We start from the raw sequence: 26,254 nt of genomic DNA, 5'->3' as shown, positions 1-26,254 counted from the left end.
TTAAGTTTCAGTTCTTCTATTTATACGTGCTATTAAAGACAAATTAGTATAAAGAAGCTGTATTTTCACTTTTTAAAAGCTTCTTTACACACGGATCCAATTAAGACTGGAAATCCATAGTCAAAATGCAAAGTCAAGGCTGAATAAGCCTGAAAGAAATTATAAAAATGAAGCAGACATCTCAATGATCTCACTTCAGTTGTGCTGTTATTAAAGTGTAAACTGTTAGAGATGCTGACTTACAAATCCATGCATTTCTTCTCCACAGGAAAGCCAGTGGCTGTTACAAGTAACAGAGGTGCAGGAAAGGCACCACTGCGCCCCGGTGCAAACCCTCAGCTTGAACGGCAGTATTACCAGAATAAGCTGTTGAATGGCAAAGCAGGTACAGATACGTCTGTTTGTATGTTTTTTAATTTTGTTATTGATCACTTCTATAAACTGTTAGAAAAATTATCCACTATGTACATTTTACTATTTTTTTTCCATGGGGGATTTTCAGAAAAGTATCTTTGGACAACATGGTGCTCTGTGGCCTTGGTAATAACATGCTGCTGTGACTTCTTAGTTAACTTTGCGCACTCTTTTAAAGAGTAATTTCAGGTTCTACTGACTTTCTTAATGATTGAGTGTTAAGTAATACGATGTTAAATAATTATTTAAAATAAGAAATAAATATAGGTTGTCCAGGATCACTTCATTCTGATTAAGTGTATTACAGAGAAGAAGGTATAAAATAAATTTTAAAACACTACTAAATTTTTTAAACTATAAAATTAGAAATTATGTCTTATGGCCAGTGAGAATTTGATTCTTTGAAGTTGTCTTTTGTATTGCATGTGTACAATATTTGTGTACAGTAAGCTAATTTGAGTGGTCCTTAGAGCATTTTAGGTTTCTGGAAACTGCAACTTTCAGAGTTCTGTCTCTGGAGTACTTTGTTTCCTCAAAGTAGGGCATCTGTTGTAGTTGGAGAATTGGTTACTTGCCTTCAGTAATTTAGAAATAAGTTACTTTCTGTATCCTCAAATATTAGTATATTTGTGTAAACAAAACATATTTTTACTCTCAAGTTTTATTATTATTATACTGCCTGAACTGCATTCAGTATGAGAAAGCATATTGGTAAATATTGGCAATTTGTTTCCCTTTTTTTCAACAGTCTGCTTAGTCAGCTTGAAATTTTGTTTTTACAACAAGAGTGTTTAAAAGTGCAAACACAAGGGGAAACTGCTATTTAATTCCATTTCACTTTAGATTTGGAAGCTAAGGTTCTCCTTTGCCCCTTATATATGCATTTTTAACCAGTCTTGTGTTAGGGAGTATCATTGTAGTAAAGTTTACACCTCAGCTGATAAAAGAGGTGGAACAAGGTGGGTTCCTCAACTTTTCTTCTGATATGTTAGTACTTAAAAATAGCAAAATAGTTAAGTTCTCCCAATCTGCAATGACATTTGAGGACAAGGCATTACAGGAAGTGAAGCCATTTTATTTGTGTTTTTGCTGTAGTTTAAGAGTACTTCAAAACTGAGGTAGAATATATCTGTATGGATCCCACTGGCCTATAACTTTTCAGGATGCTCTGGACGTAGTTTCTGCCATGTTGTTTGCAATGCCAAATATAAGTGTATTACAAAAATAGCTGCGATTTTTATGGAGTTGGATTTTCCGTAGTATAGCTTGTGTATGAACTATTTATCAGTAGTTCAGTTTTGTCCAGTAACGTTTATTAGGATCTTACACTGGTTAACAGTGTGACTTCATACAATCGAGTGGTGTTCAGAGAGTGAGGCAGTTAAATATGGAGGTGTAGCATGTTCTTTGTGGTTCACAGATTCAGTAATCTCTCTTCTGCTATGTTTATTGCTTCAGGGTACAGCAGATTTCAGCCTCATTGTGTAACTCAGTTTCTTACTGCAGCAGCTTTTTCTGAATATCTACACATTCATTTCTTTAACTTCAGCATCCAGTCTCACTGGCTTGCACACAGGCAGGCAGCTAGATCTTTCTTGATACTTAGCCTGTATGTACAACCTATTATTTTGATGAAAGATTTTTTTCCTAACACTCTTTTTATAGTCTCTGTCATTAGCTGCAGATCCTAATATTTTTAATCTATTGATTTTTGTTGCCATGTACAATGGATTTATCAACAAAAAAATAAAACTTTTTTCTGTTTTCATTGTCATAAGTATGTGGCTTGTCATCTTTTTGGGGAAACGAAATTACAGTTAGTTACAGTCTCAGATGAAAAGGTGAAATTGCAGGTTAGGCTTTTCCATCATCAGAGTATTTTAGAAAGTATGAAACATGCTTCACAGCGTGTGTTTAATTGTGCCATACCAAAGGTAAATATGGTCCAGTAGGTACATGTATCCCACAGAAAAGTACTTTTTCTAAAATACCAAAAATAAAGAACATTAAGTCACACTGTTAAACATACACAATTCTGTCTGGGGACGTGTTACATAAATGCAATTAAAAGGTAGTTGGGACCAACTTTGAACATGAGCATATTTTTGCATCCATGCTTCAACATGGAGCCCACTTCATTTTTTATTTTTTTTTTTTATGCATCTTGCTTCCCAGGCTGTTCTCTGATTTTGCCTTCTCTAGGTCTTGCTTATTAGAAAAACAGCTCCAGATTAAAAAAACAAAACAAAGTCAACAAAAGCACCTAAGCAAACAGAGAAAAAATTAAACAAAACCACCCCCCTATGAATCACTTTTGACCAAATACTGAATTCTGCTGCTTCAGATGCTTCTTTTTAGAGATTAGTTCTTTAGCAATACTGGTTCCTGCCTTTAATCTGCATTGTGTCAACAGAATCTTGACTCTTTTATGAAACACTTTCTTTTTCTTGTTTGAGTTCATCCACGTGTATAACTTCTAAATTTAAAAGCTTGCTATCATTCTTACCCTACGTCTTCAAATTGGAGATAGTCTTTCCTGGGTAGTAGAAATTACTTCTCTGCATACATGCCATCTTTAACATTCATGTTCTAAAGATAGGAGATTAACATATGTTAATCAGGATTCATAGTTTGGGGTCTCTTCCATGGCCAGGATGCCCAAGATGTGAATGTTTTCTAGGCTTCCTTTCCCTCAACCCTAGTATCTCCCTTTTTTCATTCTAAAGAGCAGCAGATTTTAATCATCATATTAGTCACAGATTTATTCTCAGCGATTTCTTTTTCACAGACTTGGGTCCTGGCCTCTGATTTCTCCATCCGTTGCTCCACATTCACCATGTGCCTGTCTAGTTTCCCAGCTTTTGATGAGAGGTTCTCTACCTTGCCTTCCATTGGGGACAATGTGTTCTGCATTGCCCTGAATTTCACATGAAGTGACTCCATCAGCTCATGGGGGGATCTGCTCTGCTGCGATGTGGAAAAAGTCGACGAGTCCAGTGAAGATAGACAAGATGACAGCATCATCTCAGGCCAGGGCACAGGAAGGCATGGACTAAAGAAATTGTTCTTGTCATTCTTATCTTTATTTGGGGCATACATTCGCTCTTAATTTTCAGTTGCAGACATCTTAGGTAACTTACTGAGGTCATCATACATTAAAATATTTATGACATAAAAAGGTGCACAAATTTATCAGAAATCCTGAAATAAAGGAGGTTTTCATGTCAGGCTCTACTCCTGCTGTCTCCACTCATTGCAGCACTTTCTCTGGTCTGGTAGCTACTCATGTGTGCACATAGCACCAGATTTCTTTCAGTCAGATTGTCAGTGTGTAAGTTGTTAGTACCATAAAATAGAATTAGGCATTGTGGCACTCTGAAGAAAACTTACTTTTTATTACATTACAGAGGTATATGGTTTTTAATAGATTGCAGTAATGAAAAAATGTAACATACATACTGGATTTTATTTCAAGTAAATAGAAGCTTTTTGTCTGTATGATACCTTAGTTTGGTACCTTAGTTTGATTCTGATGGGAAATTCGGGAGGGCATTTTGGGAGGGTAGTTATGGCATCTAGCCATTTTTTCAGGCTGCTTTATATTTAGAGCATAGGCATGTATCTTTCAAGGTTTCATACTGCAAAAACCCAGAGAAAGGGACAGAAAATGCTTTACTTGATTCAAGTATTCATTGTCATGGAATTCTATTCTAGTACCTGGTATGCAGTGGGCCTGGAGGACTCTTTAAAATTTACCTCAGAGCATGCAGTAAAGTTTTATAGAATTAGGGCAGGTCTGTCTCATTTCAAATCTGAGGTTGCAGTATTTGTAACCATATCATTTTGATTCAAGATAAATTTACGGTGATTTTTGAAAGAAGTTGACATACCCTGGTACAAGAATTATTAAGAAGTAACATGGAAGTTTTGTCAGTTAATTTCCCCAAAAGAGTGTCAAAGGAAGTAAATGTTTCTAGCTTGTGTTTTTATAAGTTGTGCTACTGAGTATTCTGGTTATTTCACTTGTTACAAATAACTTTGTGGTGTCTAGGTTATTGAAAAGTAGATTTAAGTATGAGGTTGTAAGCATAATAAAAAGTGGGTTTGAATTCCAAATTTATTGTGTGTTTTGGTGATAGTTCTGCTTTTTGTAAAAAGGAATGTAGCTAAGTGTCTTGTTTGGCCAAGCAGTTGGTAAAATTTTTTTAGTGTCTTGCATACGTTTATAGGACATGGTTGCAGCAGTTAGCCTCAAGCATTTGATTATTTTCGTTGTTATTAAAGCGAAGTGAGATCAGTCTTATTTTACAGTATGATATATGTAGTCATCAACAAGCTGCTGTCTAGTAATTTGGGCTAAAACAGAATTTTTACTTTAGCTTAATATTTTTCTCAGTAATATGTACAGATGTACCTGCAGAGAGATTACTATGTGAAGGAGTCCCTTTTTTTTTTTTTTTCTGGACCCATGATATGAATCCATACAGTATTGAAAACCTTTTACTCCTCAGATAACAGTATAGAAATTGTATAAAATTAAATTAATAATTTTTATTTTATTCACATGCATTCTGTTGAGCTCTTTAAGAAAAATAACATAAAACCAAATACAAATATTATTTTCTGAGCAGAAATTCCAAGAGTACCTGCTGATCTGGACTCATCAGTGTGGGAGCATCCAGATTCCACTCATGTGAATGGAGCTGACTTCAACCTCACTGTTCTGTCCATGGCTGAAATAGCATCTTGTAGTTATGAAGCCAGGTATGTAAAAGTTATCTATCAGGTTGCTTGAAAAATCTCATACAGGTAGGCATAAAATGTCTGAAAACAGCAGCTGTTAAGTCAGGTCTTTTTTTATTTTATCTAGAGAGGAATTTGTTTCTTTGTGTTTTCAGAAGTTGCAGGTATGTAGGTTGTTAGAATTTAACACAAAGTCTTCCCCATGGATGCTCCTACTTTTTAGATGCTTCTTAACAGCACACATCCTAACCTACCTGTTACTTAAAACAAAGCCTATGAAGGAAAACCTCATGCCATACACTGTGATATTGTTGAATTTCATAATCTTATCATCACTTCTTTGTATCAAAATTGAATTTGTATGAATTAACAACAATTTATGAGCATCCCTCATAATATAGATTTATAAATGTTCAGAGTATGAAACACCTCATTATAAATACAAGCACAGTGTTCAGAACATGATTTCTTTCCCTGATGGAAATATTACTCCAGAAGCTACTTCTCCATTGGAACCTTTTCCAAGTATGCTAGGATAGGCAGGCCTATAGTTGTATCTTAAAAAATAATAATACTTTATTATAGAAGCATAATTATATAAGCTTGCACAGTGGAATATAGGATCTCATTACATTAGTTGCTATAGCATATGTGTTGTTTTAAATTGAAACAGAAGATAGTAAGTAGTGCTTCTGGAGACTTTGTCTTAAGCAGGTTTCCAAAGGCAGGCTGACCATGCTGCATGCCTGAATATTATGCAGCTAATTCAAATACTCTTACTTGCAGTTATTTTTCTTACCTATTAAATTACTAGCAGTTGGGTAATAATTAATTTTTGTAGGAAAAGACAAATAGTTCATTTGGAGATATTCCATATGTAATTGTGGAAAAGTTAGTACTGTGTTTATTTGGTATTTTTTTTATTATTATTTAATTTTAGAAAAGCTGGCATAAAGAATGGAATGTTTTTTGGCCAAGCAAAAAAGTTGTGTCCAAATCTTCAAGCAGTTTCATATGATTTTGATGCATACAAAGAAGTTGCTCGGACAGTATATGAAATATTAGCAAGGTAATATGTGCTGTTTGTTTACATGATCTCTCATGGTAAGGTTATCAAGGGTACTTTATTTGCCACTCCTAAATGCCCTTATTCAATTCAGTATTTTCATGTCTGTGTTACTCTTCGGCTTCAGGAAAACCAGCCCTATTTGAGATTTCCTTTTGTAGTATTTTTCTTAATTTGAGCACCATGCTGCTAATGAGTATTCTTTTTATCTTGAAGCTGAGTCCTGTAAACAGTTAACATCTGACTTCCAAAGAAGTTGTTAATTTTTTTTTTACTGATTACTCTATGAGAAGCAGATCCCTGCTTAGTAATAAGATTCTTCAGGACGCTTTTTGAATAACTTAAGAATGGGTTACTGGAGTAACATGTAATAGAAATTACTTTGTGGTTTAAAATGTGCTTGAACAAAACTGGAAATGTGTTAATTTTACTGAAAACCAAATATTTAACTCCATCTCCAGCTGTTCTTTAAAAAGATGATGCTTGTTGAAATTAGCTCTCCATTACTGATGTTACTGTAATTTGCTGGTTTAGCATTTTCAATATGTAAGTGATGTGTGATACAAATAAGCAGGGAAATGCCGCCACAAAAGGAAGACTTTATTTGCTACATATTTGTTTTAACAGATGGTGAGCTGTTGCTGGTGTTTCACCTCCTTTACTTTGTGTTGATAGCTATACTCATAACATCGAAGCAGTCAGTTGTGATGAAGCACTTGTAGATATCACTGAAATCCTTACAGAGACCAGATTGACCCCTGATGAACTTGCAAATGCTATCCGCACCGAAATCAAATCCCAAACTAAATGCACTGCTTCTGTTGGTATGGGTAAGTACCTCATTTCATTCCTGTTCACAAGCAGGGCCTGCTATTGGTAGGTGTAGCCAAGCTAGGTAAGGTTGCTAAATTTCTTCATTTTTTGTGTGATATGGAATATATTGCCATTAACAATAGTGTAAACAAAAAATACAATACAGTTTTCCTAGGGGAAAGATTTTAAGCAATAATCTATAAAGTTCCTGCCGCTTCTCTGTTACCTGAATTCATGCTAGAATTCCATCTATATGATGTTCTTGCATTCATTTTTATGAAATGCTACTATATTTTTCCAGTAAATAGAAAAATGAGCACAGACTCTGTTCCTTTTTGGAGACAGCAGTAAAAGTTTACAGGATAGTGTGATCCAGTATCATTATTAGAAAGTATTAAAAGCAAAGATTTGTGTGATTTGTAGTAGGTATAGTATATGAAATGATACAGCTGAAATTACTCCCTTGATTTCTTTTCATGTGGCCTCTTCCTTTCTGCTTTTTGTCTCTAATTAATACTAGAGTTGAGTATCTGTAAATAAATGCACTAAATGTATATGTGTATGAAATCTACTTGTGAGACAAGCTGAAATTCATTACTGTAAGCAATGTTCTTCCTTTATTTCCTACAGTATCATAGTACAGAGACTGTAATTCCCCAGATTCTTGTTTGTGTCTTATTTTGACTTAAAACGTATTTGTAGTTTCTTTTATATGCTTATTCAGTGCATTTGGTTTTTTTCTACTGAAAGAGGAGAGTTTGTTTTGAAGGAAATTTTTTTAATCTGACACTGTAGTACAAATACCTATGTGCATTTTTTTCTCTAATAATCAGTTTGCGTGAGACCTTGGAAAATAATTTTTATATCCTTTCTAGAAATTCATTTGATAGGTACACGAAAAGCATTTTGTGTCTTCACTCATAATTCATTATTAAGTAAATAAATCAGAGGAAACAACTGTACTATCACATGAATACAGAGACCTGTTTTTAAAAACATGGTATCCCAGAAATACACATCTTGTGTGATTTATGTGTTGCCCAACAGGAGAATTGTACCAGTGTAGTGAAATGTGAATTTGAATATATGCTGTGGTCTGATTAGAGATTAAAAGAGGACATGAATATGCCAGTTGAAAAAATTTAATTTTTCCCTGGGAGATTTTAGTGGCTAAACTAAACTTATGTAAACAGTGCTAGTGAAAGACTAAAACTCTAATTTGTAAACATCCTGTATCTTTGTTTCAGATATGTTAAGTTAGATACTAGTAGTTTCCTACTTCAGTGTTACGGGAATAACACTTTAAAGAATGTAAATGAATGAGATTTCTTAGCATGAGAGGCTGTGTTGATATGTTTCATAGATAAACAAATCAGAGATCTTTAGTACTCTATAGACAAAACACAGTTCCCTGCAGTTAAATAGGAAATTGAATGAGGAATATGTCATTAGTTGTTTCATCAGTTTAACCTCTCAAGAGAATTGGTGCATGTAAAATTTTGTTACTGTTCTTATTGACTAAAATTTTAGAATAAACAAAAAGAATGTGAACATAGGTGGGATGAGAAGAGCAGTAGTAGCAGACAGTGCTCTTAGTTGTGAATTCCTCTGATATTTTGTTGCTTTGTCTTAGAACATGGCATTTAAGTGGAAATAATTAATATGTTTGGTATAATTTCACAGATCTTATTGTTGAATGAATGTTTATAGGCACTAGTAGGTTTATAAGCAGGGAAGAAACAGTGCTGAAATAAGTCTTGTTCCCACCACACTTTATAAATGTATATAATAATCTAATAACTACTGGATTTTTTTTTTTGTAAATTCTCAGGCCCTGATATTAGCTTAATTTCAGCATTTCACATATAATATACTTGACAAAATTGCAGCCTAATTATTATTTACATTGACCATAGTAAATTTTTTTAAGTTCTGCAATTAAAAAATTACACTTCTAAATTTTTTTAGCCATTTGCACTTAACTGCTTATCTGTACCTCTATGTGTGTGGGATAGAGCCAAGATAAATAAATTCATTGTTCTTAGTGAAGTGTCCCGTGATTACTTGTTGGTTGTTTTGGGGTATTTTGATGGTTTGATTTTTTTGTTTGTTTGTTTGTGTGGTTTTAACTTTGAAATTGCATTTATCACTACAGTTAGGCTGCTGTAATCACAAATACTGCTAGCTGGTAATTTGGAAGTAGATACTGCAAGTATATATGAATATATTTATTTCATTAAATTCTTTGTAAAAGGTGAAGAATTTGATTGTACTTTCTGCATTTTTTCTTTGACACGTTAACTGGGGCATTCTGTTTGAAGAGAGAGAAGTTATCACAGGCATACTGTAATCTGTTGTTTTTACAGGTTCCAATATTCTGCTGGCCAGAATGGCAACTCGTAAAGCAAAACCAGATGGACAGTATCACTTAAAATCTGAAGAAGTGGATGATTTTATCAGAGGGCAACTTGTTACCAGTCTTCCAGGTACTTCTTTCTTAAAGGGGAAATTTTGCCTCCTGATATTAAAACAGTTTCAACTACAAATCTCTGTTCTGAATCAAACATGATTAGATGCTATTCCATGGTTGTGACCTGGAAAAAGAAGATAACACTGATTTCTGAAAAATTCTGAAAAGGCATTCTGTGACCTTTTTGTATCTTTGAGAAGCATCTTTACTGAAAAGAATTTTACAGATTCGCACTGCATGAAGAAATTCAGAGTCTAGTGTCTTATACTACCTTATATTCTTTAATAAAATAATTTAGATGAGTAATTTCAAGTGAGTGCTGGCTTGCTGTATCATAACAAATGTAATAAAATTAGTAACATTAGGTACTTGTCACTGAGAGAGGCAGAGTTTGCTTGGAACTGAGAACTGGCCCAAGAGAGTATTCTTTCTAGAAAGGGGTGTATGAAGTCAGGAGTTGGAAAAATAGCACAGATGCCATAATAAAAAAGAATATATGAAGGGAAAAAGAAGACAGGAGAGAGGAGTTTGTTTCATACATGCTGCATCTAAGAGACTCATAGATTTCAAAGAGAATAAGGACAGAAGGAAAATTAAGAAAATTTGGAAGAGGACAATGTTACTGAACTAAGTTTTTCTGCTTGCAACATGAGGTGTATTACTATGGCTGTAAAATGGAGAGGAAGGTGGGAAAGTTGGCTACTGTGGGACTATTACCACTGTTACACTGTGCATCCAGCTATAGGCATTTCTTTGTTCTAATGGACTTAGAATACACATTAAGGCATTTGTTACACAGGTAGTATTGTGACAATGATTATGATTTATAACTTGCAAGAATGACAGTACTAATAATTTTATGACTGTTTGGCTGTTTCAGCCAACTTACTGAGATATAGAAATTCTGATGACTTCATGTTTGCACAGGTTCTATAAAAAGTGACAGCTTAACAGAGGAGAGTGATCCAAATGGGTATATCCTTTGAGGGACAGTCAAGCAAAGTTCAACTACTGTACCTTTTTATAGTAGTTCCCAATCATCATATGTGTATCCATAATACCATGTCTTCTGTCCTGCATTCCTGGTCAGATAGAAGAGAGGAGGATATGTCAGTAAGGGAGAACTAGAGTGATTAAGTGGGATGCTTGTGAACATAGAGAAGGCCAAAGAGAAAGCTTGAGGAGAGAAAAGCATTTCTGGCCCACTGGTTTTAAGGAAGTTCTGGTTCTCCAACACATAGCAGGATTCACAAAGAGAGGGCAGGGAACTGGAGTTACTATGATAAGAAAGTGATAGGCATTAAGGACAAAGAATACACCTCTGTGAAAACAGGCTTTAGCGTGGGTTTTTGTTTGTTTTTACAGGAAAATACTTAGAAGAGCTGTAAACAGAACTATTTCCTGGCATGTAACTCTGTATCATATGGTTATTTAGTACTTGAGTAGTAAAATGTCACATGGTCATAGTGCAAAAAAGTGCTGACTAAGCACTCATTTATACTTATATGCTAGTAAACATATGTGAACTCAGCCTGCATATGTACACACATTAGTGTTAAATCTTCAAAATAATATTTTGTTTGTTTTTTTAAGAAATAAGAAGAGAAAGGAAATAAAAGATAAACAATAGACACTGAAATTGAGGTGTGGTAGGAATGGCATTTATAGACAGGTGCATTCCATGGCCAAACATAATTTACAGCACACCACTATTTCTCCATGGCATACCTTATAGGAGATAATTTTCCTCCAAGAATTTATTCATATAGTAGTATTTTGTATAGTAGTATTTATTGAGTATTTTAAAGTTTTCAGAATTCACTTGTATGTTCATAGTAAAAACTTTCTAATGTTTGTGTCAATGCCACCTAGAAAAAGAAACAGATTATGAAAGATAGAAGCTGACGAGATTTCTCACTTTCATTGACTTTGGTAGCGTAAACTCATAGGAGTAATATTTTTCAGAAGTAACCAGCAGTTTCTCCAAAATCCAGAAATATACTTAAGTTTATCATAGTTACTTACATGCCGTTGCCATGGCTGCCTATAATTTCCAGTGCTTGGTAGTTCAAAGCACGATTTATACAGCTATGCTATCACTTCTGCTTGAAATACTAATTTTCTACCTAGGAGGCAGTGGAACTGTAGTCAAAATATTTGTCCATTTTCTTTTAGATTAAATCACTTGCATATGATGGCAAACCCCATTACATGTTGGACACTCTGTAACAAGCAGTACCCCATCAAGAAGGCTTACAAGGAGGAGTCATTAATGTTTTACCATGAAATAAAACACTGCTGTATGACATCTCAAACTAACCATGTAAAATAGATAAAAGAAATAGAGGTGAAGACAGCACAAGATTCCATTTGAACCATTGATTTATCAAGTGGACTTTTAAAATTATGTATATTCATTTATTTATTTTATATGAACTAGTGTAGGTTTAAAAAGGCAAATTGTATTTGTTTGAAATTTGACTGCTCTGAACTTAGAGTTAACAGAACTAATTGCTTTGTTGGTAGGAGTTGGCAGGACGATGGAATCTAAGCTGGCTTCTTTGGGAATTAAAACCTGTGGAGATTTGCAGTGTGCTTCGATGTCAAAACTGCAAAAAGAATTTGGTCCAAAAACAGGACAAATGCTCTATAGATTTTGTCGTGGTTTGGATGATCGACCTGTTCGTACAGAAAAAGAAAGAAAATCTGTTTCAGCAGAAATCAACTATGGAATAAGGTTTACACAGGTAAATTCAAACTTACTTTATTTTCTGTAGTGACTTCTTTCAACTGTAGAAGAATCTTCTCATAATCTGATGATTTTCAGTTACACTTTAAATCTGTTAGAGCATCATCTTAGCCACCAAATAGAAATGAAGAAAATTAAGGAGTCAGAGACCAAACCATAAAATGAGAGGAAACACTGCAAAAGTATTGTTCTGGAAAGAAGCTTGCACAAAATAAGCAGGCTATTCTACATTCATTATACAAGTCTGGTACAGAAAAAAAGAACTGCAGTAGGTTTGTCAGCACTTAGCGCATTCTCTTTCATTTAAACGCTGATTATTCCAAGACACTGGTGTCTGAAACTATCACCACTCCTTCAATATAACAGTTTTACTAGACTTGCAAGTATTGTAGTGGAGGGAGTGTTGTTGACAAATTTTATTAAAAAATAATAACTCAGACCTTTGTTGAGAACTTAAGCATTTATAGAAATTATTAAAAAATCAAGTTGAGAGAGACCTCATGATGTTGTGCAGTCCCCTGCTTTGGGCAGGGGAAGCTATGAGATCAGAGAGTTGCTCAGGACTTTGTCCTGTCTGGTGTTGGAAATGTCCAAGAGTAAACACTGCACAATTCTGAGCAACATGTTCCATTGCTTGACATTCCTCATGGTGAAAAACATTTTCTTTCTAAGCCTTCCATTCTTCATCTTTTAGGTGTGTACTCTAAAGTTAGACCTGCAGTTCTGTGCTGGGATTTCTAAATAACTTTTTTAGAAGACATACTTCCAAAAGTAGTATTTCCTAATGATTTCAGCATTAGAAATGGAATGTACCTACTTCATTGACATTCAGTGTAAACAAAAGACTCAACTTTAAATAAGACAATCCCCTATAAGTCCGTTTGTTCTTTTCAGTTTGCAGTCTGGTTTGCATTAATCCTTAATAATGATTTACCTTCAGTATTTGAAAACCAGTTATGATCTAAACATGTTGTTTTTTGCCTTCAGCCTAAGGAAGCAGAAGCTTTCCTCCTGAGCCTCTCAGAAGAAATCCAACGTAGACTTGAAGCTGCTGGTATGAAGGGTAAGCGATTGACCCTTAAAATCATGGTCAGAAAGGCCGGGGCACCAGTGGAGCCTGCAAAATACGGAGGTCATGGAATCTGTGACAATATTGCCAGGTAACTTGTAGAAGACACATTTACACCCTGCACTATAAGATGCATGCAGCAGCATTTTTATTTCTTCCAGTGACCAGCTGAGTTGAAATGTTCTGCTGCTGTGAACTGTTTCCTCTCCCTGAACTGTGTAGTGTGGTGTACTTTACTTTTTCTTGAGGGGCTTTCTGCTGCTCATTGACAGATTGTTGGTCACATGCTGATTTTAACAGTGGGAGTCAGTTCTTCAAGAAAATTGCCTTTGAGCTTGTCAAGAAGGATGTCTGATCATTACTTCTCTCCTTAAGTCTGCAGTGTACAGGGACTAGGGCAGTATTTGCAGAGTTACTAGCTGCAGAGGTCACCACTTTGGATTCTGAAGATTTGAGCTGTCAACATCCTGAATTCTTTGAACTGAAGATTTACTCTTAACAGCCTATGCTTAGGATTGAGGGTGTGTTGAGTTAGAGCTTTATTCCTCCTTTATTGGAACTAGTGCTATACTGCTTTCTTACCACAGGTCAGTGCTTTGGACCTCATTTCTGTGGTCAGGCATGTTAGTGTACATGTGCCCTGAAATTTCCCTAATTCATAAAGTCTTCATTAAGGTAGGATGAGGGCACACCCAAGGATGCCAAGTTATTCATAGATAGCTGACGCAGTTCTGATTAGAGTGTCTCATTTGTCAGTGTCTCTGTTTTTGCTTCAGGCTTTACTAGTGAAGTTGGCAACCCTGGACAATCCACATTATGCTGTTTGATGATGTAGGTGCTGTATTCCTGTCTTCGTCAGAGCATTTCTGTTCAGTCCAGTGAAAGGCTTTTTAGCAGTACCAAGATAAACTGAAGCTGTATCCATGCAAATGGATTAGAATCTCAGAGTGGTGTTTCTTTTGAGTGTGTTTTCCCTACGTACAATGGTAATTCCAATAGTTTGGGATTATATACTGGAGCTAAAAGTGACCTGTTTCTCAATTTAAGGTTTTTTCTCTAGCTGTAGCTCATGACCCATTTCTTGCCCCACCCCCCACTCATATGAGTGAGTTACTGTGCTTTCTCATCCTACAAGATTTCCTAGAATGATAATAATAGTCCTACACAGGATGCAGACTCACAGACATGCTTAAAACCAAATTCAAGTTCTGAGATGTTAATGATGTTTTTACTGCATCATCGATACCAAGTCCTGATAGTACAGAGTAGACCTTTGTAAATTATTATTCTGAAATGGTGTGTACCTTTAGACCCATCCTGCATTTCTCACTAGTATTTTACATAGTTGCATCTTTATGGCGATACCAGTCTCCTTTTTGTTAAAAATGTTAATGTGTAAGGCTTGGGGAAGTCTTCATGTCATTCAGACTTCTCCTTTCCATATGAGCAGAACCAGACCTTTCTGGAGATGACTTGGCTGCTAATGGTGCTTTTTGACAGATTCAAAAGTAGAGTAAAATTTAAGGACACAAAATCAAAGTGTTTTGTAAGTTGTCAGGATGGCTTCCTGTCAAAACACTGAGGTGGAACTTCAAGTTACAAGTACATCAGTTACCTCTGTGAGAAGACTTTATGTCACTCACATATATTTTGTCTAGACACTTAAAATTGTGTTGTCATCTGTCTCAAATGTTTGGCCATTAGAGAATCCACAACTACTCAGCACTACGACTGCCCTGCTTCACAGTTTAATGCTGGGCTGGCAATTAACCAAATAACAGATGCTCTCTATTAATCCCCGTCCCTGATAAAGAAAGGAGGGAGAGAATAAGAGAGAAAGAGTTATGGGTTTGAAAATAAACTACACAGCTTTAATGAAGCAGTTATGATAAAAAGCAAAAATTACTAAATATATACAAACATACAGAAAAATGATATCACGTTCCTCCCCCTTTCCCCAGTAACTCTCACATCACCACCGAGGCTGCAGGGCAGTCCTGGGAAGGTCCAGGCTGGACTCCTGGGGTCAGCAGCAGCTGGAGGCAGGAACACACAGATTCAGGCTGGCACAGATCAGGAGCACAGGCAGACAAAGGGGTGGAATCCTCCTAGGATGCTGAAGTAAATGGACAGGCAAAGAAGGGCAAAGGTGAAAGGGTGAAGGAAGGGGAAGGGGTTTGAGCCTCGTGATCCCTCAAATTCATACTAAGTATGACTCATGGGATAGAATACTCTGATCAGTTTTGGTCATTTATCTTGTCCACTTCTCCCTAAAGGGAGGTTGCAGGGGTGACTTCTTTACTCCCTTTCTCTTTCCAGAGCATAAGATGTTCCTCAGAACAGAGCAGTGGCCTTGGTTCTGCAGACCATTCTCTAGCTGTAACTATAAACACTGAGCATTGTCAGTACTAGATGCAGACACTGACTGAGAAACTTGCTGTTAATTTCAGCAAATGCAGCTACTTATGAGAGACCTAGCTGAAAGCAAAATTACAAGAGAAAATTAGCTCTATCCTGGCCCAGACCAGGACACCTGCCAAGCTCTCAGATGGCAGTTTGTAAAACACACAACCAGGCAATTTTGTGAGAGTTGTTGCAGAAAATTGCCCACAGTGTAAGATGGGTATTTTAATGTTTTTTAAATCTAAAGGTACTTACCATTAGTCCGAGTTCTTTGTTATTTGTAATCCACATGCACACCTCTATCTCTGGTTCTCCTTCAGAATTCCTTCTGAAACTCTTGCTTTAGACATTTGACAGTCGACAACTGAAATTATACTGAGCAAATCAATTATGAACCAAGCTTGAATGAAGGATTATGCATGAGTGAGTTTCTGTGAATACTATGAAGTCAGACATTTTTGTCTGGCTTCCTTAGATAGCATGTATATAAATATATGCTACATTTCACAATTTAATTTGTAGACTGCACACTGAGAACATTCAATTAGTAAGTAATCTGCTTTTTTTTTCCTGTAGAAAATGCTTATTTCTAATTATCTTTAAAAAGAAATCACAGGACAAAAGAAGTGTTCAGTTTCTGTATACTAAGAAATGATGATCTATCTTTGAGGTCCACTCTGGAATAGTTTCCTTTTTAACCATACTTTATTCTTTTTAGGACTGTGACTCTAGACCATGCAACAGACAGTGCAAAAGTAATTGGGAAAGAAACTCTGAACATGTTTCACACAATGAAACTGAACATATCAGATATGCGAGGGGTGAGTTAATCAGAAAACTGTAATTGATTCTCTTTATGAGCTGTCATAAATTTCCAGTTCTCCAAGGTAGACAATAACCAAGCTTAAGCAAAAGTGTAGATAATACAAATCTTATGTGAATTAGGCTATGCAATCGTATTATGTTTTGTATACTATCTTTGAAAAACATAGTTGCAAAGCCATAGATATGAAAAAAAGAAAATGTTATTGTGGCGTGCATTAGTCCACAATTTAAAACAGTCTGAGGTAACAACGTTAGACTGCATCTTCCACAGTTTTATTAGCTGTAGTTCATGTAAATTTTATGTTGTCTTAGAATTTTCTGTAAACTTTTGCACCCTTATTAGGTAAGTAACTAATATAAATACTGTTTGTAATGTTAATCAAAGATACAGATCAGGGGAGTTTTTGGTTTAGACTACAAGTCTTAGAGACAGGGAAGTTACCAGCCCATGGTATGGCCTTTGTTTAAAGGTGGTCTCTTTTGAATCATGGTTTATTTTAGAACACTCTTCCTCATCTCAGTGATCTTCTCATAGTGGTTTTAACACATGATATGACTATTTTGGCATTAGCTATAGGTTATAACAGAACACAGAGGCTTTCTAAACCAAACCTGCATTTATTGGTCAGGTAGATGCACTTAGTAGTTCACAGCCTTGCAAAGTCAGCTCCACAGCTTGCGTTTCTCTTTGGAGTTGAGGAGGTAATTTACATCCTCTCCCTGTCTTTTTTTAGTCTCTTAGCTTCTTTAGTAAATTATTCCTAAGGTTAATTAATAAGCTCAGAAAGTCAGTTTATGCCCTGTTGGTGCCTACCTCACTAAAGCTACACAGAGGAAAACCAATAAGATTTGGAGCATCCTTTCCTGACTGTCTCCTGCCTTTTCTGACTGTTGCATAATTCTATTTTACTTGATTTCTTTGGCCTTTGTTTTCGAGCTTTAGAGGATTCTTCTTTAAAGTTAGTCTTCAGCTGTTTGTGAAACAGTGTACTGCTTCTGACAAGGTGGCTCTGTTCAGTTCTTGAGGGGCCATTCATCCCTATTTTCTTTCAACTGACTTTTCAGACTTCTCCAATGCATGTTAAGCAAATCTTAAGGGAAATAGCTCCAATCTAGACAACATGCATTGGTGAGCTATGCTTTAAAGTGTCCTTTTTCTCAAGATCTGGAAAAGTTTGTAAAGGTCCTATTTTTAACTGTTAATGCCCACGCTTGGGCAGATGAATCCATTCATCTGTCCCATAGACTCCAGATAACAGTTTAACTCAAACACTTCTCCTAAAAGGAAAAAAGACCCCACAATGCGAAGTTGTTGTATAGCACAGATAACACAATATTTCAGAGGCTTCTTTTAAGTTATAGAACTGAAATCTGAAAATATTTCAAAGCAAATAGATAAAAGTGCAGATAAAAACTTCTTACAGTTACAATTATGTTTTAATATTCCATTAGTTGCAACTGAGAAACTCTTAACAAAGACTTTGCTGTCTAATTGTAGAAGATAACCTGATGGGAATGCATCCACTAACTCCTTCATGCTATCCAAGTCCTATACACAAGGTTTTTTAAGTGTTGGGGTTTTTTTCTTAATAATTACAGAGGGTTATTAGTAAACTTGTACAAAGTACCAGTGCATTTTAAGTTGGACACAGGTTTTAAACCCCTGTTGATCTGGCATTTAGAAGTTAATGAAAAATTAGGACATCTTTCAAAATGAGCAACACCTCATCTGATAAAGACTACTTCCACCAAAGTACTTTCATTGGGGCTTTGCTATAATTATGTCTAGAAGTGAAATATTATTTTTCTCATTTGTACACTGAAGTGGTGGATTTATTGTAAATTGTCCACAGGAAAAGAATTCCTTTCTCGTACAGGTAGCCAGGTTTAATACTGATCGCTTTCTGGTCAGGACTTCTGTATTTGTTAGTGTCTAAGAAATTTCATAACAAATGGACTGCTCAATGGTTCTATTGGCAGCACTTTTCTGTATCTCAGAAGTTAATATGGTATTATCTTTGTGAATTCTTAGTTGTTGGACTAGAGGATAATCCTGGGGTTTGTTTGCAGTGTTTTGATTGACACGAATTTCAAAATACTTCTTTTTTTCTCCTACACCCACAGTAGGCAGCCAGTGTCAGAGAAGGCAGTGCTATTGTAAAAGAAATAAAAATTATTTTGTATTATTTTAATTTTTTAAAGCTTCATAAAATGAATGTAATTATGTTTTGGATTTAGGTTGGAATTCAGGTACAGCAGTTGGTTCCCATCAGCAAAAATGCTTCAGCTCACTCCACAGTGCAATCTGGACACTTACCTGGTGGATCACATTCAGTTATTGATCTTTTTCATGTTCAGAAAGCAAAAAAGTGCTCAGAAGAAGAACATAAGGAAGGTCTGTAAGCTTTGTACTTTGGATGAGAATGTTCAGTTTTGAAGGGCTACAATATAGATTACCTTTCAGGATAACTAATACAAGTATAAATCATTTAGTATAAGCTTTGAGAGCGAGTTTTACTGCTGCAAACAAAAATGCTACAAATACAACTTTGTATAGAATTATTCCAATCTTTTAAAGAAGTAAATAGTAACAAAGGATACTTTGAAATTGGAAGTGTCATAATTATGCTATATATTGTATAAACTATTTAGCAAAGAAAACTAGAAATTAGCTTCACTGTATCTTGATTCTCCAGGGTATTTCTGTTAGCTGATCATTCTGTATTTTGTTTTTGTGTGTATAGTATTTGTGGCTGCTATGGACCTTGAAATATCTTCTGATTCAAGAACTTGCACTTTTCTTCCACCTCGTGGTACCCATCTCCCATCTGGTCTCAATTCAAATGTTAGCAACACCGAGTCTTCTGTTAAATGGAATGGTGTTCATTCTCCTATCAGCGTAAAATCCAGGCTTAATTTGAGTATTGAGGTTCCATCTGCTTCCCAGGTAAAACGTGAGAATATAACACACCTGCAATGCATTGTAATAATTGGGATTGTTTGTCTTATTTGGACAGAGCTAAGAAAACCTCTAACACTTTTTTTAAATAAAAAAGCTCTAATAGACTATGATTCACAGTAAGAAATTATTATTGATATAAACCTCTTCTGCTTTAGTAGAAGGATTTTAAAAGCAATCATTTATAGGCTAACTAAAAAAATACTGTGTTTATTCAGAGGAAAGAAATTGAATTTTCCAGTATCTCTTCCCTTCCCATTACTTGCCAAAAGATTGCAATGGAACAGGAATGGAAAAGATAGCAAGGATGAAATACTAAAAGCCCATTACCTTTCACACTGCTAGTGGTCAGAGTTAGTCCCATACCACTGTTTGTGTACTGTGTGCTGGGAAAGCTACAGCAAGATATTTTACACCCAGGGTTTCCAGAAAATGTTTATAGTGATGTACACATAGCAAATTAGGAACGAGGGAACTCACGCAGAATGTGGAAGAGTAGCTGAAGAGATTAGTAATACAGACAGCTTTCATCAAAATCTCCCAGTTACCATTAGCCACATAGCTTTCCATAGATATGTGTAGTTCATCCCTGTAAATCAGAATCTAGTCATAAACTCGTAATTTTCTTTACAATCATAAAAGATAAAGTTTTCTAAAACTCATGTGGAGTCTTGTTTAGCATCACTTGCTGGCAAACAGTGGCAGTTATCTATATAGTTTTACTTGTGAGAAAAATGATGCTGTGTCCATCTGATTGTCAGTTTGCTTACCGGTTATATCCATTCTGTTGCTTGTGCAGCTGTCGCTGTCTATAGCAACTTTTAGGCACTGAGGAGTCGTTTCAAGTCAGTAATTGATGGTAAATTAATTGCTTAGTGCTTTGTATCAGGCACCAATTTAGTATTCATATCAATATGTTGCCTACAGAATTTAAACTCAGAACCTGGGTTTCCTTATCACTGGGTAGTTGTAGAGGAAACCTTATATATGATTTGTGATGTTAGAACACTGAACATTGTGGAAAGATAAAACTGAGGACTCATGTTTACTGAACTACTTAGTCTTTGATGATATTTTTACCTCTTTTTGCTGCAAAGTGTAACTATCAGGTTCCTAAATATGTTTGCATACACAGATTAGAAATGTTATTTTTCCTAACACTCAAGAACTATAAAACTGAATTTTCATTAAAACTAACTCTGTTATCTGCTCCTCAGAAAAATCTAAAAGCTTTTTTTTTTTATTTGTAGCTAGATAAGTCTGTGTTAGAAGCTCTGCCACCTGATCTCCGAGAGCAAGTAGAGCAAATATACACCATTCAGCAAGGAGAGAGTTGTGGAGATAGCAAAAAAGAGCCAGTCAATGGGTGTAACACCACACTTCTGTCACAACCAGTTGGAACAGTGCTTTTACAAATACCAGAGCTCCAAGAACCAAATACTAATATGGGAATTAATGTAATAGCCTTACCAGCTTTTTCACAGGTAGGATGTTTGCAGGCTATCAATAAAGATCAACTTTCTTACCTATAGGAAGAGATAACAGCTTTTTCCTGAGACAGCATTACTAGAATCTGTGACTATCCAAAATTGTTTATGATCCTTTAAAATCTTTCTATCACATAGTATGGTAGCACTAACTAAATATTTATAGTTGTCAATATGCCTGTGTTTTTGCTTTTGTTTAATGCAAAGCCACCTCATTTACACTTTGCTTTGCAATCCAGTGTGTAAATAGCTTTTTTTTTCTGCATTGCAGCTGAGTTACACTGCAATAAGTCTGAAGCAGTCCTAAAATCTGCTTAGCCAGTCACAGGAGACTCACTCTGTATAAGTGGATGTTTTGATGGTATTAAAGCCAGCCTCCACTGCATTCTTTAGATGAGATTGTTTAAATCACATTCCTGGGAGAAAGGCAAGCATGGCTAAAGATTGTGCATATCTCCATATTTTTAAAATGAGCTCATATACAGCTTGTCCAGGGTGAAGCAAGTACAAATTGATGTATCCAAACAGGGGCCTGCAGGGGAGCAGGTAGCACTAATGATACTTCTAATGATATTCCACCTCCCATCCAAGGTCATGCTGGAGAAATATAGGGTAAAAAAAATAATAATAAAAGGTTGGGTTACCCAGGGACAGAATATCTGGCATATGCATCATCTAAAATGGAGCAGTATATTTATTTATTTTTCCATTTGCTGTGCCATTGTACCTCTGCTGTTGTTAACAGTCATATTGCCCCATCAGATCTATAGAGAGGTATTTGTTGCTGGTTTTAAGGCGTAAGGCTACTTAGTTGACAGAGAATCTAGAGAAAACAAGAAAGAAGTTCCTGACATGTTTTCAGTAAATTTTAGTTCATGCATAATCATTATTTAGAATATGTGTCGTCTACTCTACTGCTAAAGTTTCTTCACCTGAATTCATGTTCATTGGTTCAAAATCAGTTGTGTCAGTTTTTACTCCTGAACTAAGTTGGATTTCCCCTGTGGAGATACTGTGTGAATAGTATATAAAAGTCTCTCACCCCAGCTGTTTTAAATTCTGTAGTTAGAAGAATTTTTGCTTGTGTTCAAAATTTAGTATTGATTTAATTTAAAAATAACATCTTTGCCTAATTGTACAAGGGCAAGTTGTTTTTTTAGTGTTGAAGTCTTCGTGGGACTGTGTATTGTATGAGTGCATACAAACGTTTAAGATTAGTTTCTTTCAAGTGATGCAGTGAACTAAGCATTAATAGGTTTCAGGTATATAAATATTGCAAACCACTCAAAACCAAGTACTTCATCTATACCAGATATAAATGATACCCTGTTGTCTTTCTGTAGTTTAATTAGGTTTCTTTTTCAACCATTCATTCCTATTGTCTTGACTGTGGTTTTATGACCAGGTGCCAAGTTAATTGGCTAATAGTGGTTTATTCATTAAAAAACATGTGGAAAATGTCCTTTGTTGAGCAAATTCTCCCATTAAAAAAATTGAGATAGGTTGCATTCATTTCCATCAGTTGATGAAGTAATCTTAAAATTTAGAAGAGCTGCAAATCTCTGTAGCAGCTGAATCCTGTGAAAGCATAGGATGCGAGCAGTAAAGATTACAGATACTTATAAATAAAGGACATTTGTAGTAATGGAGTTAATTACTGGTGGCAAATTTGCACCTTGCACCTTGTCTTCACATGGCAGAGATCATAAAAAATGTTGATAGCTTCATGTTGAGGTAACACATGAATTCATAAAATCAAGGTTCTCCAATATGTGAATGTGTTACAGCAATGTGAAAGCTATGTGAGGCTGCACAGTGAATCACCCAAAACTCAGGCAGTGTAAAATCCATATGAACTTGACTGACTGATGGCTCTGCTAACTGAATTTTTATGTTACACTTTCAGAGGGCAATGAGAGGGGGAATAACAAAACCACATCCCATGCCCTGTACTGTATTATTTCTGCGTTAATTAAGTGGTGTACACAAAAACCAGTGTTAATTCAGAGCCTCCCAAATTTCCTGACTCTTAAATGCTTCGCCAGAGAATATTAACCTTTTTTAAAGTTTTATTATGTGAAATTATTATTTTAAAAATATCTTCAGCTGCTGGATTTAATTGGCTACATTCTACTGTAGTGCTTTGTTCTGTGCATTATATGCAGCTTTTGAGATCAGAATTGTCCCCACTTCCTTCTTTAATTAGTGCCTACTTTATAAAGTGAAAAATTTTTGTCAGCACTCGGAGTTCTAAAAATGAAAAAAATGTTGATGAGTTTTACCTGTGGGAGGATGTTCATGTTATTATCTATATAATTTAGACATCATATTTTTTAGACATCATTAGACTAGCACAGCCTGCCTTCCTGACGTAACGTAGATATTGCAAGAATATTTCCGAGGATATTTTTGAGGAGTGTAGCAGCTTCTGGAAAGTAAGGTATCAAAAGAAAAGGAGGAAGAAAAGCCATGATTGTCAGTGCTTGAGTAGGAAATTTGAAGGGAATATTCTCTTGAGTTAGGCTTAATTGTGCTGTTAATATAGTTACTGTGTATCTGTACATGAATAAAGATAGTGGTGATTAAAGTAGGTGAATGAAAATAGTGTATTATATGCCCATAAATATAAATTTCATAAAAGAATAAATGTGGAGTAGTAGTAAATGTAAATCTTATTTTTTACAAGCTAAAGTACATGATGAAAATGTAAAATGTTTTTTACAGTGTTTCAGTTATGTATCTTTTTTTTTTTTCCTTGGCCTAAAATGTAAGTGCCTTTCTTGTGTGAGTGGAAAGCAAGCAGCGTTGCTCACTGGTAAAGTAATGAAATGCATCTTTTGTTGCTGTTCAGGTGGACCCTGAGGTTTTTGCTGCACTACCTGCTGAGTTGCAAGCAGAGCTGAAAGATGCATATGATCAAAGGCAAAAGCAGTCGGAGCAGCAATCTGCTAATGCTTTTGGTGAGTTTGTATAGTTGCACAGTAGTTTTGTATAGGTGTTGGTTACTATTCAAAGGGAGTTAATGCGACCCGAAATAACAAACTGGAAAATGTAACTCAAGGTTCTATGAAGGTGCTGTGTTAAATCAAACTTCTGTGTTTATTTTTGACAGACTGTCAATTACAAGCAGCTGTGGTCTCATTTTGCAAACAGATGCCTTGCTTTACTTAAATGGGTAATTAATTCAATTCATGGAGACCCTGCCACTTAATTTACCTGTGTCCACATGTTTGCAGAATGGAATCTAAACATGGTGTGTCTTCTGGTTTAAAGTACTGCATTTTTGGTACCTAAGTTAAACTATGTTGTGATAGCAAACTTAGGGTACCCTGAAGCCTATAGCACTGGTATATGCTTAGGCAAACAGAGATAAGATGCATATGATATCTCTAGATAAATAACTCACCATATGTCTAGTAGTCGGATGGTTTTACTTTGAGCTGATCACCCAAGTCTCCTTTTTATAATCAGCAGGAAAAAATAACATTAATTCCTTGTGAACGTACTTTCTCATAAAGTAAATTAGAAATGTCCGTTGGCTTCATGCCAGCTAAATAGTGCATTATTTTAATCAAAGCTTGATTTCATAGTGAACTAATGTGCATGTTAGTATGATGGAATGAGAGTGATTCCTTGGTGAACTGTAAAAAAAGCAATTTGGGGGACTTTTTCTTCTGGTTTTGCAGATAACTGCTGGTGCAAAGTCTTATCTGGGTATTTAGGTAGGCTATTTAGTGTTCTGGCTCTGAGGCAAAGCAGTTTGTCAACAAGGCTTCATATTTCATCAGCTGCTCAAATTCAAGCACCAAAATCCTTGATATTAAAAGACTTATGAATACTTGAATATCCTCTGAGTACACTGATGTCTAGCAGTGCTTTTCAAATACCTAAATATTTCCCATATCTGGAATGTCATGTGAGTGCTAAGGTTCCTTTATCTAGATTATGATCTCCCAATTCATCTATAGACTTAAATGGAAAATAAAGTCCACCTTTCAGTGGAAAAGTGTTGCGTTTTTATATGTAGCAACACTAATTATTACCGTGTTTTTCAGTGTCAAAAAATCCTTTCCTACATCTGAAGCATGCAACAATGAAAAACAAGAAAAAAATCAGGAAAAAAAATCAAGGCAGTCCTGTAAAAAAGATACAGAGTCCTCTGAAAAATAAACTCGTTGGTAGCCCCGCAAAGAATGTGCCCGCTACATCTGGAAGCCCACAGAAGCTGATAGATGGTTTCTTGAAACAAGAAGGAACAGCTGCTCAGGTAATTTTAACAATAACAGCTTTTGTCAGGCCTCAAACAGGCTGCCCAGGGAAGTGGTGGAGTCACCATCCCTGGAGATATTTGCAAGACAAAGGCCTTTTCCAGCCAAAACAATTCAGCAATTTGGTAAAACTGTGGCTGTTTCTTTCCACATAGTCCATGCTCACAAATGCTGCTTGTTTTCTTTACTGGGATCTCTGCTAGACACTTAATCTGTGTGTGTATGTGGTGCTAACCCGATTTGGCAGACTGAGCATTATCAACTTTTATGTTTGGAACAGCCGGAAGCAGTTCCATCAACTTCAGATTCTTCAGGCCCATCTGCTCTGCAGACTGAACAGTCTGGTTCCTTCAGGCCACAAGCACCCAACCTGGCTGGAGCTGTTGAATTCAATGATGTAAAGACATTGTTGAAAGAGTGGATTACAACCATTTCAGGTATGGGATGCTGAGGGAGCAGTGAACTTGCACGCATCACAAGGAAAATGGGGTTTTAGTAGGCTTTTTGCTACATTCTTCCTTCACTTTTCCTTTCAGTGATTGCTTTTCATAGTAATCTTGAAGTCTAACAGCCTTGAAATCTTGGACAAACTTCATTCTTCCTACTTCATTGTTATTCTGTGTTTTTGCCAGCCTCTGTTTCTTTGCTTAACATCATGAAAATCTACCCTACCCTCTTCAACCCTTGTCTTCAGGCCCTTGTCTTACACCTTGATGTTAACTTGTGTGGGAGTTTTTCCTTACTTTGTCCAACATGTCACAACCACTAGGATGAAAGTTGTGGAAAGGAAATTCCTCAATTATGATGATGTCATTTTAGAAGCAAAGAAATGCAGGTTTTGGGGCTTTTTTTCAAAATAACTGCAGGAAAGAATTCCAGAATAAAGTGCAAAAGTGGCAAACAATTAGCAATGCCCTTTCATCTTGGCAAATCTGACCTGCAAGATCCTTCATACCCCGGGCCTTACGATTCTCCTAAGAGTACCAAA

The 26,254-nt window shown here is 35.8% G+C and overlaps 1 protein-coding gene across 4 annotated transcripts in view; it reads left to right on the top strand.

Moving 5' to 3' along the window:
• Window positions 1-26,254, top strand: part of REV1 (REV1 DNA directed polymerase) — a 52,314-nt gene that overhangs the window by 23,881 nt on the left and 2,179 nt on the right. For 3 of the 4 annotated variants that reach the window (XM_030456388.1, XM_030456401.1, XM_030456395.1), the window contains 14 exons: window positions 269-385; window positions 5,046-5,178; window positions 6,098-6,226; window positions 6,899-7,053; window positions 9,403-9,522; window positions 12,033-12,253; window positions 13,243-13,415; window positions 16,446-16,548; window positions 18,791-18,947; window positions 19,297-19,499; window positions 20,762-20,995; window positions 23,850-23,958; window positions 25,054-25,265; window positions 25,547-25,703. In XM_030456388.1, the coding sequence (XP_030312248.1) occupies window positions 269-385; window positions 5,046-5,178; window positions 6,098-6,226; window positions 6,899-7,053; window positions 9,403-9,522; window positions 12,033-12,253; window positions 13,243-13,415; window positions 16,446-16,548; window positions 18,791-18,947; window positions 19,297-19,499; window positions 20,762-20,995; window positions 23,850-23,958; window positions 25,054-25,265; window positions 25,547-25,703 (2,223 nt within the window). Of the gene's footprint in view, window positions 1-268; window positions 386-3,222; window positions 3,460-5,045; window positions 5,179-6,097; window positions 6,227-6,898; window positions 7,054-9,402; window positions 9,523-12,032; window positions 12,254-13,242; window positions 13,416-16,445; window positions 16,549-18,790; window positions 18,948-19,296; window positions 19,500-20,761; window positions 20,996-23,849; window positions 23,959-25,053; window positions 25,266-25,546; window positions 25,704-26,254 lie in introns of those variants that run through there. The other variant, XM_030456410.1, reaches the window with a different exon arrangement.

The sequence above is a fragment of the Calypte anna genome, chromosome 1 (genome assembly GCF_003957555.1).
Source record: "Calypte anna isolate BGI_N300 chromosome 1, bCalAnn1_v1.p, whole genome shotgun sequence".
Classification (NCBI taxonomy): domain Eukaryota; kingdom Metazoa; phylum Chordata; class Aves; order Apodiformes; family Trochilidae; genus Calypte; species Calypte anna.
Note: the sequence above shows the minus strand (reverse complement) of the source record. Positions and strands in the feature narration are given on the sequence as shown.